This window comes from Adiantum capillus-veneris, chromosome 19 (genome assembly GCF_014529385.1).
Source record: "Adiantum capillus-veneris isolate H3 chromosome 19, ASM1452938v2, whole genome shotgun sequence".
Lineage (NCBI taxonomy): Eukaryota > Viridiplantae > Streptophyta > Polypodiopsida > Polypodiales > Pteridaceae > Adiantum > Adiantum capillus-veneris.
Genome location: NC_140949.1, coordinates 70950797 through 70969874, shown reverse-complemented (window position 1 = coordinate 70969874; position 19078 = coordinate 70950797). Strand labels below are relative to the sequence as shown.

The following is a 19078-nucleotide window of genomic DNA, read 5'->3' as shown; positions in this document are numbered from 1 at the left end:
GGGTCTCTACCTGAGGGGAGTTGTTGAACAGCTTCCTAGCTCCCTCTATCCTAGTAGTAGCCGTGACAAACTCCTCAAGAGTGGCGTCGAGTCGGAGACTCTCTCGGAGTTTTTGCTGGGAAGTTTTGGGAAGAGCCTTCTCCACCCACTTCTTAACCATAAATTCCCCTGGTTGCTGAGGAAGCTTGGGACCAGAAACTTGGTATTAGTCATGAGTTCTGCAAAAGTCTCCTCTGGCTGGAGCACCATGTTGACCAACTCATACAAAACCTTTTCTTGGTAGTCACCTGCCTGAATGCTGCACAAAACTGTTGTCTTAAAGCTGCCAAAGTTGCAATATGGTTCTCTGCAAACTGACTGTACCATTTATCTGCTAAGCCATCCAAGGTAGATGGAAAGAGTACCAAATAAGCATCTTCTCTATTAAGACCACGATCTCTACAGAGAGATACAAACCTCCTTGCATGGTCGTCTGCATCTTTTGAAGAGAGTCCCTTGAAAGTAGGAAACTTGATGTTTACCTCGGCCAAAACACCGGTCAACGGCTCCATGGACTCTTGCTCAGAAGCCCGTTACGAAATAGTTTTTTGTAACAAAATGGGAGAGAGCTTTACCGGGGAAGATGACCTAGAAGATGTAGAACCCGATGGAGCCGTATGTGGAGGTATGGGTGATGAGGTTTGTGGACTTCGACTAGGTACCAAGGATTGACGTCTTCTGTTGTAGCTTCAGAGGAATCAATAGTGCGCTTTGACGCTCTAATGAACCCCTTGTATGTGTCATGCAGTGCCCACAAACCCAACCAAGCTTTGGGCAAGAAGACCTTTATGGCTGAACACAGATGAAGACTCTACTAGACCAGGCAAGTGACTAGACCGTCTGCCTGGACCAGGACGAGGAAGGACTAGACTAGGGACGAGGAAGGACTAGACTAGGACGAGAGCTAGCAGAGCTTAGGTCTTAGCAAAGGATGTGGCTCGGAGAATTGCACTATGGATAGCGTGGGCATGGGTACCCGTGCAATTCTCCGAGCCACATCCTTTGACCATGCTACTATTCACGGGCTGAGTTGGCTGCTCGGGAGCTTTAGAAACAGGGGACCCGGGGACGTGGCCCTTTTTGGTAGGGACGGAACGGGGGACGCGACGCACAGGGGTTCCTCACATGGGATGCGATGCAGAGGGGTCCCTCACATAGGACCCAGAGGGGACGCGTCTTGGGACGCGGGTCCCTGGTGACACATGCAAGAGGGATGCGAGCAGGGGAGCCCACACCTTTTTTCTAGGGCTTTCAGAGTCTTGAGCTATATGTCAATGTTGCCCACTAGACTCTACTAATCCATTCTTCACTTGTACATCATTAATTTCTTCCCTCTAAGTATGATGATTGATCATCACGTCAACATGTGCGGCGCATGCTCGCCGCGTTCTTACCGCATGTCATATTTTGGTATTTATGAGTGCAAAACCCACTTTTTCTTTGCAATCTTGTGCTCTTAGTGTTGTCTAGTATAAAACAAGTTTTTTTTAACACGCGTCCCTTGCTTTGCCACGTCCTCGTCCCCGGGACCCATCACGACCCCGAGACCCGTCCCCGTCCCCATGTGACTATGTCGGGAGTGCCTACGTATGATTGAGGATCTTGAATGTGTGGTAGCATGTCGGCTTTATACGACACTCAAATAGCCTCTCTTTCTCTAGGTCTGACCGCAGAGTAGGGGGCGTGAATCTATTTAGGATAGATCATTTCTATTTGAGTGACCACATTTGTGACATGGGCAGCTCATTATGCATATTGGCAGGGACTACTTTTTCCGATCGTGCGCGAGTGATTCTTATTGTGTCGGATAGATAGAGAAGTGGCATCGCTATGCTATGCATCCCAAAGACGATGTTGGATACTGAGCTCATGAAGCAGGTTGTGGCACTATGGATTGAGAGTTTGGACACTCAGGGGAGCTGTTGGCCTTGGGGAGCTTAGCCGATTTTTCCTCCAGACATTTGCAGCTCCTTTGGCTGCGACCACTGAGGGAGGAAAGGTGCCTCATACCTCATACAGGGCATTGCCTCCCTACAACGGATGTAGGAGTGCCACCTAGGTAGTCCTTGGATGGAGGAGAAGATGCAGCAAGGGCGGCAGAAGCTAATCACCATCGAGGAGTGATGCCACGAGTTTGCCTTCCATTGTCAGGCATCACAGTGGACTCAGGTGGGTGACAGAGTTACTGGTGAGTTCGTTGAGAGTGCTGGGGAGGCTCGATGGGTCAGTTGCTACAGAGCCCGAGGATATGCGCACAGTTGCTACCGACTTCTATTGTGAGCTACTTACAGCCGAGCCACAATAGAGCGTCAGGATGTATGCAAAGAGCAGGTGTGGGCACAGATATCTTGCTTAGTCATTGAGGAGATGCGCCATAGGCTTGAGCGCCTGCTCCAGTCCGGGGAGCTACAGTAGGCCCTGAAGTCCTTTCCTAGAGGTAGCTGTCCAGGGGAGGATGGTTTGACTCCAAGTTTCTTCTTGGAGTATTGGGAGGGCTTGGTCTTGACCTTTGTAGTGCTTACAACCACATTCTGCACATAGAGATGCCTGATAGCATGGGGAAGGTGGGGCAGCACAGGGCAGTTGGGTGGTGCACATTGGCTTCTCATCAACATGTGCAGCTTGTGACCACCCACTTGAGACCCAACGTCACTGTCTATGGGACTGCCCCATGGCTCAGCAGGTATGGCATCAGATTCTTCGGCTGCTGATGCCTGCGCTTGCTGCAGCCAGTCAGTACACTTGGGGTATTGCAGCCTGGTCTTCACTCACAAGCCCACCCCTTCTCTTTGAGATGGCTTCAGTCAACAGGATGATAGTAATCTAGGGGGGCAGGCCTACAATCCAGCCCGCTACAAAGCTTTTCCTCGGGAGTGGAGCAGTGATAGAGAGTTTTGTTGGGAGCTCAATCTATAGCCTGACACTGTGATTCATCTGGCGAGCCCGCGGTTTTCGCATCTTTGAGTCTGGACCTCTTCCACTGGCGATTCGAGTCACGAGCATGGACCAAAGCTCAAGGACCCAGCATTGGCTAGAGCTGGTCCATACACTTAGGGGCTAGTTTGAGAGACTCCAAGGCAGCTCTGACTGCATGCGGGATCGCCGCGAGGCCTTCTTGTGATTGTTGCATCCAGGACCTTTCTTTACCATGGTTCATGGCACGCCTAGATGGCAGTACCGTCCACTTGTGTGGCTTTTTCCACCTCCCATTTCCTGATCTAGCCATCCTTGTACTATTTTGTTTTTACATTGGGAGAGTCTCCCCACATGTTGATGTAGCCCTCTCTAGCAGGGGCGGATTGTAGCCTATTGGGTAGTTCTTTAACTAATGGAAGGATCTTTTTCTTGGGAAAAGAAAAATATTGTGGTGGGGAACGCTCGCTGCTTCTGTTTCCCTCCTCCCCACCTGTTCACCCCGCCTCCCTGCTTCCTACCCGCTGTCGCTGCCCTGCCCGCTGCCCACCCGCCTACCCTGCCGCTGCCCCACCTACCCGTTGCCCTGCTCGCCTGCTTGCCCGCAGCCCCACCCGCCTGCACATTACCCTTGGTCCTCCTCGTCCACTTCGTTCCTGCTTGACTGGTCTTGACAGTGCTTGCGACGTGCTCGGTCCAGCAGGAAGTCTTCATTCGCCGACGCCTCTTTGCCCTTTCTTCACAACAGCAGACACAGATGGAGGCTCAAGCTCCACCACAGAGGGACTCCAATGAAGTCCCCTCGCCCGACCCCGTCGAGCCCACCGTACGACTTGCTCTCTCACCGACAGAGCAAGTGAGCCTAGCCGCAGAGGTGGAACGCCTTCAAGCGACTTCCGTCATCTGCAAGATTCTCGGCACCAGACCCATCAGAGGAGAGCTGCGTGGTCTTCTCGAGGTCCACCTTCTCGCAGAGGTGGGCAAGGTCTTGGACATTCAGTTCCTTGGACGCGGCTATTATCAGATAGAGTTCGAGACTTCGGGGATGGCATCCAAGGTCATCGCGATGAGCCCCTTGGCAATCCGAGCAGTTCGAGCCCACTTTCGACAGTGGAGGCATGGTTTTGATCCAGCTATAGATGTTCAGGTAGAGGAGGCAGACCTTCCCATCTCATTCTACTTTCCTGGTTTGAGGAGGGAGTACCTACCACTTTTGTCTAGGATAGGCTCAGAGATTGGAACTGTCCTGGAGACATCTCGCACGGCAGCCTCTGTAGCTGCCAAGGTGGCTGGCATCCCCTCAGTACGTGTTCTGGTTAGGGACACCCATACTCTCTCGAAGGTCATCCTACTTCCTCGGGTGAGTGAGGGTTGGTTCCGACAGAGCGTCGAGTATTCGGGCCTCCCAAATCAGTGTTTCATTTGTTGATAGATGGGCCATCTTGCAAAGGCCTGTCCTTGGAGGAGACCCCGACCTACACCACAGGCCCAGCCCCAGCCCTCATGGGCTGGCCAGCAGCAGCAGATGGAGTCACAGAGTACACAGGCGGAGCCACCCTCTGAGCCTAGGACTCAAGCGGAGGAGGGTTGGCAACAAGTTCGTGGTCGACGTCGGCAGGGACCACCGCGCCAGCCTGGCACTCAGAGTAGTCCACAGGCTCCTGCCCAGCAGCAGTGGGTTCCCACAGGAAACTGATTTGATCCTCTTCAACACCACCTCAGCCTCACCCTCGACAACCCCTCCTCCCCTCAAGTTCCCCTCTTCCGCCCCTCCCCTTCCACCCTCTCCCTCTGCCTCTCCTTCTCACCCCCCTCCCTCTGCCGCTCCCCCTCGCCCCCCCCTCCCCCTTTTCCCTCGAGCCCCCCTACTCCCACATCTCCTCCCGCTCCATCCCCGCAGCCGTCCCAGGGGACAGGGCCTTCCTCGGCTACTAGGAGATCTCTTGGCAGCGCTTTCACCAGGTTTTGCAAAAGTGCGTGGAAAGTCAATGTTTGCTTGGGGTTTTGTCCGTGGAGACTTCTATTGTGGTTATGTTGCCGAAATTGGGTTGGAGTAGAGGAATTTCAGCCCGATAAAAGTGGAACATCTTGTGGAAGTTTACAGGTTTTTCTCAAGTATAATAAGAATAAAGAAATACCGAAAGGGGCGCCAGTCTTTGGGGCCAACAGGGTGTCGTTGTCTGCTTGGTAGCGCTCTAGCTGCCAGGATGTGGTTTGTCTTGAAGTGTTGAATTCCATAGGCTTATTCGTGAAGTTCCTTTGTGTCGTAAAGTCTAAAGTAAAGAATTTCGGGTGAAAGCCAAAATCTACCGCCCCTCGGGCCGGTTTCACACGCCTATCTCGAGGATGCTCGGATTACTTCAATATTGGGGGTGACTTCAACACGTTGGAGGACCTCTTTGAATGGATTGGAGGTGCGATACTACTGTGCATGGAGTTGAGCTGGCAGCTTGGGAGAGGTTTTGTATGACTGCGGGTTTGAGATGTGTGGCAGCATTCTAGCTTTGAGAGGCCCCCAGATAGCGCTGGCCTTCTCTCGTTTGGACCGCAGAGCAGGAGTAGTGAATCTATCTCGGATAGATCGTCTCTACACTAGTGACCACTTCTGTGACTTGGGAGGGACAGTTTGCATTCTGGTTGGGACTTCCTTTTCGGACCATGCACCAGTGATCCTCACAGTGACAAATAGGCAGAGGAGGGGGAGGACGATGCTACACATCCGTGAGAGGGTCTTGCTGGACTCTGCGCTCAGAGAGCGAGTGGTGGACAGAGAGCTTAGATATGCAAGATTCTCCTGCTTATAGAGTGGCCTCAGGACTTGCTCAGCTTAGTAGACTCTTTCTTCAGGAGTCTTCGGCTCGTGTGGCTGCAGCGAGAGAGGAGCAGCAGCGTCTCCGATGGGGCGTTGCTTCCTTGCAGAGCATGCAGGAGCAGCATCCAGACAGTCCTTGGTTGGAGGAGCAGTTGCAGCAGGCTCGTCGTTAGCACAGAGGAGAGGCACCATGAGTTTGCTTTCATCTCAATGGACCTAGGTGGATGATAGAGTGACGGGTGCTTTTTTTGGCAGTGGGACCCCGGCATACGCATGCCAAGGTCAGCTAGTTGAGGAGGCCCGACAGGTCAGTTGCTTCAGAGTCAGAGGACATGCGTGCAGTTGCTACTGACTTTTACCGTGATCTTCTGTCTGCAGAGCCTCAGTGAGAGCGTCAAGATGCATGCAGAGAGCAGGTGTGGGCACAGATGCCTTGTCTTGTGACTGAGGAGATGCGCCAAAGGCTTAAGCTGCCTCTTCAACTACAGGAGCTACACGCGGCCTTTAGAGCACTTCCCCATGGTAGCTGTCCAGGTGAGGATGGTTTGACTCCCAGCTTTTTCTTGGAGTACTGGGACTTGCTTGGCTCAAATCTCTGCAGTGCTTCTCAGTACATCCTGCACAGAGGAGAGATGCCTGACAGTATGAGTGAGGGCTTGATTTACCTCATTCCCAAGGAGGGTGGCTCCTTGGATGAGATTCGACGGTGGCAACCCATCACCATCCTCAACTCATCCTACAAAATTCTTGCCAAGGCTCTGAGTTTGAGGATTCAACCACTTCTAGAGAGCGTTATACATGGGACACAGACAGGTTTTGTCAAGGAGCGTAGTATCCTTGACAACATCTTTACTTTTTGGGGAGCATCTGCCCTTGCGTGGCTCTATGGCGAGGATCTGGTGATACTTTTCTCGATTTTGAGAAGGCACTCTACGCAGGATGGGCTTCTCAGATGCTTGGATCAGAGGTGTGTCAGCTTTGTACAGACGGGCACCTTAGTCAAGTACTTTTATCAAGAGGTAGAGGTGATCATTTCATGCTCACACGTTCAGTCAGACATGGCTGCCCTCTTGCCTCCTTCCTCTTTCTGTTCTATGCTGAGGCGATGAGAAGGTTTTTGGTTTCACAGCAGGTTGGTTTACGTGGCTTAGCGCTCCCTATTCGGGGAGATGAGCTACTGGATGCTAAGTTTGCAGACGACTTATCCTTGTACTTGGATGGCCAGGAGGCCAACCTTCACAGGTGGGAGCAGGCTCTTGAGACCTTTTGTTGTGCATGAGGCGCAGTGATCAACTGGAGAAAGATGGTGGCTTTCTCGGTTGGTAGTGCTCCTACGCCTGATTGGATGCCAGGTGAGGGTTTCCAATGGATTCCCCCAAGGACTGCAGTTCGATACTTAGGCTGTCAGGTTGGCTTGGACTCGTCTCCCAGCAACAGATTGCTCCCCTCCTCTATCCATCAGGAGGAAGTTGTTACAATGGAGCTCCTCACAACTTTCTCTAGCAGGCAAAGTTGTAGTGGCCAAGCAGGTGTTGTTGGCTACTATGTGGTACATCACTTCTTGTTGGATCTTTTCGAGTTCTTGCATCAGCCTGGTAGAGAGGTTGATCAGGAACTTCCTTTGGTCAGGGCGTGACTAAGATAGCCCGGGCCAAAGTGGCATGGCAGGTCATCATTCTCCCTTGTTCTCAGGGAGGGTTGGGCATCATAGACCCAGCCAGCAGAGCAGAGCTGTCACAAGACGGGCACCACGTGCCAATAGAAAAGAACAGACTGAACAGACTCTTAGCACTTCAATAACAACTGAATTGAAAGAGAGACAACACGCAACATGGAGTGGTGGAATTCCACCCCAGAGAGTATTGGCCCCAAACCTTGGCGCCCCTTTCGGTATTTCTTTATATTGCATCAATATTGTACAAGCCGGTACTCCAGAGTCTGCACCTTCTCCAGGAAGCATGCCAGAGAATGAGCCCTTAGCTCATATTTAAAGGCCCTAGGCCCCAAAAGCAGTTTACAGTGAAAAGCCTTCAAACTCAAAAGCATTTGGTCCAAAAGCAATGCCAAAAAGCTGCCAGCATAAGTTACGGAAATCCGTACAGTTGCACGTCATCAGCTAGCGCAAAACGCGAAAATCCGTACCACCTGACACGCCATCATGTGAACGCAATTTTCGGGTTTTGACCGTACAGCTACCACATCATCAGTATTGGCGCAAGTCTTTCTCTGCGTGTGTGGGTCCTGCTTTATTTTAATCCTTTATGTCTCTAGGGGCCCCATCAAACGGGGTCCCCATAAGTTGGTAGGACTTCTTCTTTTGTTACTTGTTCTTCTTAGGGTTTAGGCCCCTCGGCCGGCATCTGCAAGTTGGCTCTCTTCTTCAGGGCTTTGACACGTTAGCAGTTTGTGACAAGAGCCCTTCTAAGGAATTTTATCGTCAGAGGACTTCTTCCAGGGGAGGAGCCCTGGAAGGAGTTTCTGCTTCACCGACTTAGTGCTAGGGTGCCTCAGGCTGGAGGCCCCTAGCGACCTTCGACCAGATGGATCTTCACAGAGATGCGCAGAGTTGTCCTGAACAGGAGATTGGAGGACCGCTTCGCTGTGAGTTTGCTCCGATCTTGGGAGCAGCTGCGGAGAGGCCTGAAGCAGTGCCAGCCTACTTACACGAAGGAGCACTTGAGACAGCCCCTTGTTTGGAACCCCATGGTTAGCTCTCAGAGAGGCCACTTAGTTGGTAGTAGGCCTCATGTTTCCTGGGGTCCCATGGCAAAGGGTCAAGCACGCACTTTAGGTGACTGGCTATAGTTCTCAGGCTTGTCAGAGGAGCTTCAAGGCATCCAGCTACAGGGCATGAAAGGGGTGTAGAGCATGCGTCAGGACATCTCAGAGGCAATACGAGCTGAGTGGCTCACACCTCTCAAGTCAGCAGCGTCCAGATGGATGGGGGCCTTCACGTGGCTGGAGGTTCTCATCTCAGTTCGGGCTTGCTCGGATACTGTATCCTCCCTGTTTTTCGAGCTACAGGGTGAGGGACGCTTACACCGAGTTTCAGTAGAGGCCCCACAGGTGGCAGAGTGCTGTTTTCAGAGGATCCGAGTGGCGGGCATCTGCGGGAGGACTTGTGGCATAGATCCTGACCCAGTAGCTATTGAGACTGGCCACTGGAGGCTCTGGGCTTGGGAGAGTTGTCCACTAGCACGAGTGTAGTGGGATCGTGGAGAATAGTTTTGGAGGGACCCTTTCTCCTCAGCTGACCATCCAGGTGTCCCTTTCTTTCAGTACACTGTTCAACTGGACGTCACATACTGGCAGCACGGAGGGAGGCTCGTCCTACCGCAGCACCTCATTGGTAGGAGGAGGGTCTCACAGTTGAGTTCTTGTCAGCTTTTTGGGAGAGGTTGTGGGACTCAAGGCAGCCGAGGCGAGTCACTTTGGTCCAGTAGCTGGTTGCACACCGAGCCATAGCAGTTGGGAGCTGGCTTGTACATAGTGGTCTCTTGGTAGCATGTACAGTTTGTGACCATCTTGTGGAGATTCAGCGCCACTGTCTTTGGGACTGTCCTTTGGCACAGCAGGTTTGGCTTCGTGTTCTTCGGTTGATGCCAGCTCTTTCCACAGCTCGGCAGTACACTTGGGGGGCAGCTGCTTGGTCCACTCTTACAGGCCCGGCACTTCAATTTGAGCTATCCTCCACCAGCAGGATGATAGTGATGCAGGGGGGCCGACCTACACTCCAGCCTGCTACAGAGCTTATTCCACAGGAGTGGTGCATTGAGAGAGAGGAGTGTTGGGAGCTCATCTGCGGCCTGGCACTCTGGTTCATCTGGCGGGCCCATTGCTTCCGCATCTTCGAGGCTCGCCCTATACCACCAGTAGAGACAGTTCGGGATCTTTGGCTAGAGTTGATGCATACTCTCCGAGGACAGTTTGAGAGACTCCAAGGCAGCTGCGACTGCATGAGGGAGCATAGAGAGTCTTTCCTTCGACTCTAGCACCCTCGGCCTTTCTTCACCATGGTCCAGGGTATGCTCAGGTGGCACTACCGTCCACCTGTGTGGCTTTTCCTTCCTCCCATCTCTTGATTTAGCCTCATTGTACATATGCTGTTTTTTCATTGGGAGAGTCTCCCCTTCATGATTGTTGTAGCCCTCTCTTATAGAGGTGGTTGTATCCCTATGGGCAGTTTCATTAACTAGTAGAAGGATCTTTTTTGTCAAAAAACAATAAAAAATATTGTGGGTGCTAGCAGTCCCACTCCAGCCTCTTCCTTGTGAAGTGAAGGTCCTCATCTCATGTGCTACTCATTCTCAAATCCAGTCTGTCCCTGCTGATAGCTGGTTGCTTAGTATACGGGGAAAGTTGGGGACTGAACACCTGTTCCCTTTCAAAAAGCAAAGAAGCGTTTTTTGTGGCGTCAATAAGACAGGGATAGAACAACTGGTACAGTCTTTTGGGATCCCCATGTGAGTTGGCCAACTTTGAATAGAGAGTCTCTTTCTTCCGAGGCTTTATCATGGAGATGCAAGGTGCATAATCCACAGCCAATTCGTATATAGCATAGGTAAACCGCCAATTAGGGCATTAAAAGATGAAAAGGCCTCTTGAGGTGACTTGTTGATGTTTACTGAGAAGGGGCTGCTTGTCATTCTACATACACATCCTCAAATAACATGTACCCATGTGGTTTGAATAATACCTCTCTGGGCGTAACTAATGTTTTCATGACTAGCAACAACAATGTTGCAAGTTCGTCTCCAAGGGGACACACCAATGCGAGGAACAATGATATACCTGTGCAGGTGGATGGAGGTGTTGTTCTAGATTAATACCATTTTAGTATAGATTCTGTGATACACATGATGTCCGGGTTGCATGGTCATTTTCTTTGAAGACGCATGATGAGCACCCTGAGTACTTTTGACTTTTGAATGGCTTTAACAGACACTGAACTTTTTAACTTCTTTTTCCAAACAAAACCAGGATGACAGAAACAGCTATTCGACTTGGCAATTTACAGGCAAAGTATGGTCTCAAAATTGTTCCAGAAGATTATGCACGTGACACTCTCAAATTTGGGCTGGTTGAAGTTGTCTATGAATGGGCAAAGGTATTTGAAGACTTTTGACAGATTTCAGGTTGTGCCTGCATACATTACACTTCTTTGCAAACTGTTGCACTTGTAAGCCATTAAGGAAAGCATCAGAATACAATGTTATGACTCAAAAGTAAATCCATTTGTTGCCAGTACAAGTAGCTAAGACAAGCTAGTCAAAAGTAGCTAGCTAGTAGTCTGTTTGAACATGTTCCACTTGTAGATCAGTGTTTGGGAAAAGTGTATCTTAGCTTAGCCTTGAGCTGATTAGAAATTTAAGCGAGCTGATTAAGAGGAGTGAAAAGGAAAAATTCTGCTTGGATCTTGCAAGAAAATAGTGTAAACATAGCTAAAAATATAGTTTAATTTGCAAAATTTTCGCTTAAGAATTGGCTTAAATACACAATTACAATTCTCCACCTCTTGTGCACCTTCCTTATCCCCTTCCACCATTTTGCATGTTATTGGGTATGACCCTCGACTTCCTTGGTGAGGAGCATTATGCCTACACTTCCACTAGAATCCCTAAACTCATATGCTTTTGATCAATAGTACTATTGGAGCCTCTTTCCTACTTTCTTGCCCTGCAATAATAAACCCTCCAACTCTCTTATTCCTGGATTTTCTCATCACAGCTCACAACTCAAGACATCTAACCACGAAGCCATCTATACTTCAGACCCAAAGTTGGCTATCAGGCTTTTTTGTTATGTGTTATTTGGTGGTGGAGCCAAGGCTTGATTCCTCTCTTAGGATCAAAGGAAGCCTCAAATTCTGTAAGATGAGCACATGGCTGCCCCTCAACTGGCCATTGGCGCATAAACAGGTTTATGCCAACGCCATGGAGGGCCGAGGCACCTTTTGCACACGGTGAACGACTTGACCATGGTTTAGTCTTGGTCCCTTAGTCTTGGTCCCATCACTTTTGGAGAGGAAACCTTGCTTTTCCACCTGCAAAATATGTCATCTTTGCTAGGCTTCTAAGGACTTGTGGCCATCTCCAAGTTCTCCTCATATTAGGGTCCCGGGAATGGGCAAGCAAGGCCCCTCAGAGACACCTACCTGGCTTTACATAGAGGTGGAGAAGATGCTCTCTATAGAAAGCCATCTTTGTGCCCAACTCCTGTGGCGGCTCTATCCATGTCCTCCTGGTATCCAGCTGGATCAGGTCCTGACGAATGAGTCTAGTAATCTCCACCCATGTAAGAGACATCAAGGGTGCTTGAAGAGAATATTGGAAAGGGGGACAGCCTGTTCATGGTGAAGCCATGCGTATGAAACCATGATGTCATCTGTGCATACCAGCATGAAGTGTCGCCCTGAAGAGCTAACTGTCTGGAAGACTGAAGGACCAGTCTAGCATATCTGTCTCTAGTAGTATCCCACAAGCTGTGCACAAGGGAGACTGATCTGGTAAGCGCCTCAATCTCCATAGGAGGGGCAGCTAGCTCTGCTCGAATGATAGCGTGGGGTACAGAGGCCTTGGCTCTGATCAGTCGAGAGATCATAGATACCAAGGGCCTCTCCATACGTCTCCAACCATCCTGGCCTATAGAAGGTCCCCATATCTGCACCCCATACAACATAGCTGAGGCTACTAAAGTATCGAAGAGCCATAACTTTGTCCTAGGTTCCTGGAACTGAACCTGCAAACGTGACCTCTCCAAGCCTCCCAAGGCCGCATAAGCTCTAGTCAGTCTAGTCTCTGCTGCTCTCCCCAAAGAAAACCTCGGCCCAGTGAAGACAACCCCAAGGTAAGTGTATGTATCTGTATACTCTACAATCTCCTGACCATATGTGAAAGTCGGTGCTGATCTTTTGATCCACTGTGGTGTGGTGTTAAACACCATAACCTTGGTTTAACCAAGATGTACAGACAATCCACTATCCTCTGCAAAACTGTGTAATGCATCCAACTGTTGCTGCATACCCTCTGGTGAGTCAGAGATCAACACAATATCATCAGCATATAACAACAATGGGATCCACATCCCTGCCAGCTGGGCACCTCTAGCACCCTCTCTGTCAATATAATCAGACACCTCATTAACATACATACCAAATAGAGTAGGAGACAATGGGCAACCCTGTTTCACCCCAATGGTGGAGTGAAGTAAATCAGATATCCCCTCTAGGTGCGTACATGTCCCATCACTGATCTCTATAGAGCTATAATCCCCCAAATCAACACTATGGGCAGCCCTGGCTTGACAAGCCCCTTGGCTGCCTTGGTAGAGGCGGTCGCCCACCTCACGCCTCGGATTCTCCCTTCCGTGCCTAGTCACAGAGAGAGAGAGAACGCCCTGTTGCACGCCCTGATGTGCCAGAGAGAGAGAGAGAGAGAGGTTACACCGCCTCTCGAAAGAGGCTTCCCGAATCCCGAGCCACCTGGTGTTCGTCACAAGAGAAAGCTCTGGAGTCCGCCGCCACTTGGACCCGCGCAAAAAAAACCCCAAAGCGAAAGTATCCGAAGGAGATGCCATGAAAAGTATACTTTTTCAGTATTGAACATACATACTACTTGAAAAAGAGCGAGTTTTTCTTGCCAGAGATACACTTTTTGGGACATATGGTTTCTTTAGAGGGTGTTCTATTGACCTTGTCAATTACTACCCTCTCTACCTTGACCATAACCTCTCCTCACTACCAAATTTTCCTCCAAATTGTTATAGCACTCAAAACCTTCCTATAGACTATACCAAATTGCTCCTACTCTGCTTTAATCTTCTTTTTCTCCATTCAAGTCCTTCACCCTTGCCTTTAATCTCTCTCCATATACCAGCACTCTCATTAGTATTCCCCTAGAGCCTTACTTCAACCCTTTGTAAGCATTACCATCTAGGTCTTAATTTTGGCATAAATGATAGATGTAACCTTATCGTTGTAACCGCCCCATAATTTTAGGCTAGATTGCCTCCATTCTTTGTGTATAACCAATCCCAAAGAGCTTCTTAGCCCCTCGCCCTCCTAATAGCCCCATTATTTGCCTATTGTTCTCGACAACGTTTATGCTCCTTATTGGTATCCAAACCTTAGGAACCTCAATATTCTTAGATATGATTGATCTTTAACATTGGGACTACCTACTAATCAACTCTTTTTTCACCTGACCCACAATTATTCCGTTCTCAACTCCTCCTTGGGAGACCCTTTTACCCATTCAATGCAACCCCAAAATGACATTCCATGATGAACCTTGTTAGCTAAGCCTCCCTCTAAACAAATCCGGATTTTGTAGTTGAAAACCTTTCTCTATCCCAAACGTAGCCCTAAACCCAAGTTTTTAATCCACTCTTTCTTCACCTAGGCTCTATTCACCTATGATGCCTCACCCAAAACCTGCTCTAATTTTTGGTTACCATCTCAATAAAACCGCTATCCTTGCACTCTTCAAAATGAAAGCCGAAGCACGCAAAGGTTACTATCCCAATAAACTCTCTATCCCGCACTCTCAAATGAAAGCCAAAGCTCTCAAAAGTAAAGCTAGTCTAATAGTACCACTTTTCAAGTGTCATAGACTTATCTAAATTCTTAAAGAATAAGTAGTCCATTTGTACCACTTTTCAAATGTCATAACTTTTCCCTATCTCACTCACCTTTTGACTCCTAACTTCAACCACGTTATTGATGGAATCCCTTCTTGTACACCTCCTAATTCTTAAATAAACATTTCTTGAGCCCCTAAAACCATAACCATGGTTTATCTCACAAACTCTAGTTACCATGCTCAACCTATATCAATTTATCACCAAAAGATTGTAAAACTTGCCCTGATGAGACCTTAAAGGTCGAAACACATTGGCCCTATTTACAATCTCTTTTGCCTTATCTTACTTTGTTCTCCCTCCTTTGGAAAGGATCGCACGTCCGATTTTACATTTCTACAAGCACTTGTAAATATGTGCATGGTTGGCCATGGTAAATGTATTATTATGTCAAAATAAAACTGTTTTGGTTTTAGAAGGCGACTAATTATGCTTTCAAATATTGTAACAGGGCACCCCTTTTGCAGAGATTTGTGAGCTTACAGATGTGCCTGAGGGTTCCATTGTAAGAACAATTGTGAGGCTTGATGAAACATGTAGGGAATTCAAGAATGCAGCTAGAATCATTGGTGATTCATCTTTGTACCAGAAAATGGCTGACGCTTCTGAAGCCATCAAACGAGACATAGTATTTGCAGCCAGTTTGTATGTTACCGGTGTACCAACATGAACATTAATTATTCTGCTTCGCACCATGTAAATTTTTCTTGCAGCTTCTGTAATTTATTTTTTTTCGTAACCTCTCCTTGGCTCTCTGTGAAACACATACAGCTGTATTATTGAGTACAAGAAGACCCCTGTGATGTTATAAGGATCTAGTCACCAAGGAACGGTGCAAACCTTTATGTGAAGCACCGTGCATGCTACTCAACCAAAAGTGGTATGCTAAAAATAATGGTAAAAACTGGTCATGAAGTATGGTATAGGGAATGGTCCCTGAGTAACCATTCCCTGTAATACTGTGACTGCATGGCGACCACATGCCGGAAGCCATTGTCAGGAGCAGTATTGCAAGGAATGGTCACTCAAGGACCATTCCCAGCCTTCAAGGTCAGGGAAGCTGGAAGACTCTGCAAAAGACTCATTTGGCCCCCCTCTCCCCAACGCCTGAAGGTTGGGAATGGTCCCTTGCTGATCATTCGCTGGGAATCCACGCTCCCACATGGATCCTGGCCTCTTCTGGTCACCATTCAGTCACATGCATTCCTAGGAATGGTCAGCAAGGGACCATTCCCTACATCATCAAGGTCAGGGAGGAGGGGGACTTGGACATTGAAGGCTGCAGAATTCGACATGGCAGCACCCAGATTAACAGGGTTGTCAGATTCCTTACGTGTGCAAATTTGGCATGCAACTGTCTGCAGATGGTGGGAGGTGATTACGGCTGCTGAGGTGACAGATTGAGCAGCTGCAGTAGGCACATTCGAGCACAGAGAGCCAAATAAATGAACGGGGCAATTTAACTGCCCCGCAACCTTGACGGCCAGTAAGATGTCCAAAGTACCTCATAAGCACTGTAAGCATGAAAACTATGTAGCTACCCCCTCATAAAACAGATGAGAACCCAGAAACTTCAAAAACCATGCAACTGCACCCCAAATCACAAAACCATGGAGGCTCGCTCTGGACAAGCATGAATCGAGCTTTCTGGCCAGATTACTATACCTCTAGCAACTCTAGCTCTGTATCCTACATATCATTGGATCCACCCATAAAAATTCCCTGACCAAAGACTTCAGCTTGGAAACCATCTGAAGTGATGCATCCTGTACCATGCTATTCCAAGAAGCACTAGCTTTCCTACCAATGCTTTGCCAACAACCAATAAACATAAAAATAGGAGCAACGACTGACATATCCACACCACGCTAGAACCCAGTAACGCTATGTTTGTATGTCTGCCAAAGCAATAGCTGAGTGAAACCATCCTAGACACCCTGAAGTATTACCATAATATGGAAGTGTTGTTTTGGACTTTCGGTTCCTCACTTTTCCTATTCCCATCTGCAGATATGCCTATCATTCTATGGCTTCATTTACCTGCGTAGAAGCAAACATTATTTCCCATTTCCAAGCTTTCTTGGCATTCTTGCAAACCCTATTTCCAACAATTCGTATAAGAGCAAGATCCAGCATACCCGGCAGTGTTGTGAGCACTGTTCTTACTCATTGCTTAGATATTTGGTGAGTATTTGTAGAGCAACATAACCACTACATATAGTATTTACTCAAAGAATTTTTTCCTCTTGTGCCTGTTTTGTAAAATGGTAAATTTGTGCAAAATAGGCACTTCGTAGTTTTGTGTGGGTTGTTCTATTTAGTACACAGATTTGTGGGGTTTCCTTTACATACTTAACACTGTTTGGTAATGTGTGCACTAGGTGCACACCAACCAAATGGTTTCCATTAACTTTTGCACCAGGTGCACAGCAACATTTGGTTTGAGTTTTTGTTATTCCCAACTCCAAGTATATGGAAAAGTTTTCCACTACAAATTTTTTTGCCCTTCTCCTAACTTAATTTAACTTGAAAGTCCATTCTCTTCATGAAAATGGCCCATTTTCTATTTATAGGGACTCTTACCAATAGGTTCGCACCACCCCAGGACACTACAATTGTTAAGAGAAGAGAGGAAGAGAGCTTAAGCTCTTGTAAACCCACTATGAATGACATTTTTTGGCAAACATTTCTTAGCAAGCACTTTTTCCTTACTGGCGTATTTATTTTTAGAAACTACGTACATACGTCATGTAGTGTGGCCACACACACACACACACACACACACGCAGAGTTATTTTAAATCATTATTTACCTATGCATACAAAAATATGTTACAATCTAAGGCCATTACCATTCTCCACACACCACCCACTTCTCCCTTTTCACCATAGCTCTATTTTTCTATGGTGAGGAGATCTTGGGATGTTGTCCCCTCCTCTAAGAAGCTCCTTAAGTATTCATTGCTTGTGTCCTACCTATTGGTGATAAAGTCATTCCATTGTTGAGTCTAGTTGTCAAGAGTCATGTTCAACTGTTAGGGCCTAAGCAAACACCCAACAAGTACATGTGGGCGGGCATGCATGCACACGCGCGCGTGCACACACACATTGCAAAAGGTAGAGAAGAGAGAGGAGCATCTTCCTCATGTCAGATTACAAAAGTGACTCATGCATGATTATAAATTTTATTATGAAGATACCTTTTGACAAATGTGTTTCATCATACATCGCAAGACATGAATGATATAAGTACACATTCCTCAAGACATTGCTAAAATAAGTGCACATTTCTATGCTCCCAAACATATCAAATAACGTGCGAAAAAAATCCTTTGTTTACACCAACTACTTTGTGCCCTTCCAAAAACTAAACATTGAGGTCACAAGCACCAATAAGTTGTCTAGCTTAAATTTTCCCTAGCCAGCCACATTCAATAAATGCAATATTACTCTCCAAGTCTCAATTTTTCTCTTGAGGGGAAAAGAAATTTGCATTGTGCATGTTCCTACCTTGTTGTTGCATATGATGCAATCATCCCTTTTATCTTATCATAGAGAACAAGTGCAAATGTGTGATATCAATCTGAGCTCACATGTGGCAGAATTTTGTTGGAAATTGATCAAGTCCACCACCAAGGGGTCTCTTGAACTAGACATCATGGCGTGGTTTAAAATGAGAGAAAATGACTCTTAAGCACAAGCTTCTAAAAAGAATTAAGCACAAATACATAAGTAATAGATAAATAGAGAATGTTGAAAAGCAATTATAAGTCAAAATGAAAATTCTTAAGTGGAATTCTCATTGGCATGCATCCCTTAGAGGCACTACCCCTAGTGGATACTCCAACCACCATGAACAATGAGAGCACTCTCAAGGCGAGAACACTCTTCTCCATAATAGATGGAGAAAACATAGAGTTCTCATCCTTTAACTCCAACCATTCATGTGTGTCTATTGGCATCTCAATAGTAGAATTTTGTTGCATGCACTCCAGCAACTATCTATTTTTACTATTGCTCCCAAAAAAACATAACCTTGGCATACATGTAATCTAAATTTTGCTTGAAGGTACCAATTCTAGCAAGGTAGCACAATTTGCAACACTCTTTATATTCCCCAAGACATGCATTTAAGCTTATGCTACATGTATTTTTCATGTAGCATAAGCTTTCTACATTATATTCCCTCTCTACTCGCTCTACTCTTTATTACTAGGAATCTACACAGATTCCTACACACCCTCTTGCTTCGTTTGCAATGGCTAGCAAAACCACTAGGTAGGGTTTATTTTGGAACCCGGCATCTCTAGATGAATACACATGTTCCTCTGCGATAACCAGCCCGCACGAGAGCAATTGTTGCTCTCATGATTGCACCTTATCTTTTAAAAAAATGTGACATTTTCTACCCTGTCCTCCCCAGCCCAACATCTACACCGTCACCACGACCAGCGAGTGATCTGTCCCATGCATCCGACCATTGCCTACGCACGCGTTCAGTGCTCCTGCTCGTTTTGTTGTCGTGGATCACCTTCTTGCACTCCTTTTTCTTTTTTCTCTTGGGCCAAAGGGGAGTTCTCTTGAGATTGCCCCTAATAAGTATTTTTAAAGAACTTTAAAAAAGAGTGACCTTTTCTACCCTGCCCTCCCCATCCCAACATCTACACAGTTACCACGA

General features: G+C 47.6%; 1 protein-coding gene across 2 annotated transcripts in view; it reads left to right on the top strand.

Moving 5' to 3' along the window:
• Positions 1–15142, top strand: part of LOC147434214 (RNA helicase, ATP-dependent, SK12/DOB1 protein) — a 233370-nt gene extending 218228 nt beyond the window's left edge. The window contains exons 24-25 of one of the 2 annotated variants that reach the window (XM_086490776.1): positions 10745–10871; positions 14853–15142. In XM_086490776.1, the coding sequence (XP_086346902.1) occupies positions 10745–10871; positions 14853–15071 (346 nt within the window). In that variant the 3' untranslated portion in view covers positions 15072–15142. Of the gene's footprint in view, positions 1–10744; positions 10900–14852 lie in introns of both variants that reach the window. The other variant, XM_086490777.1, reaches the window with a different exon arrangement.
• The last annotated feature ends 3936 nt before the right edge of the window (positions 15143–19078 follow it).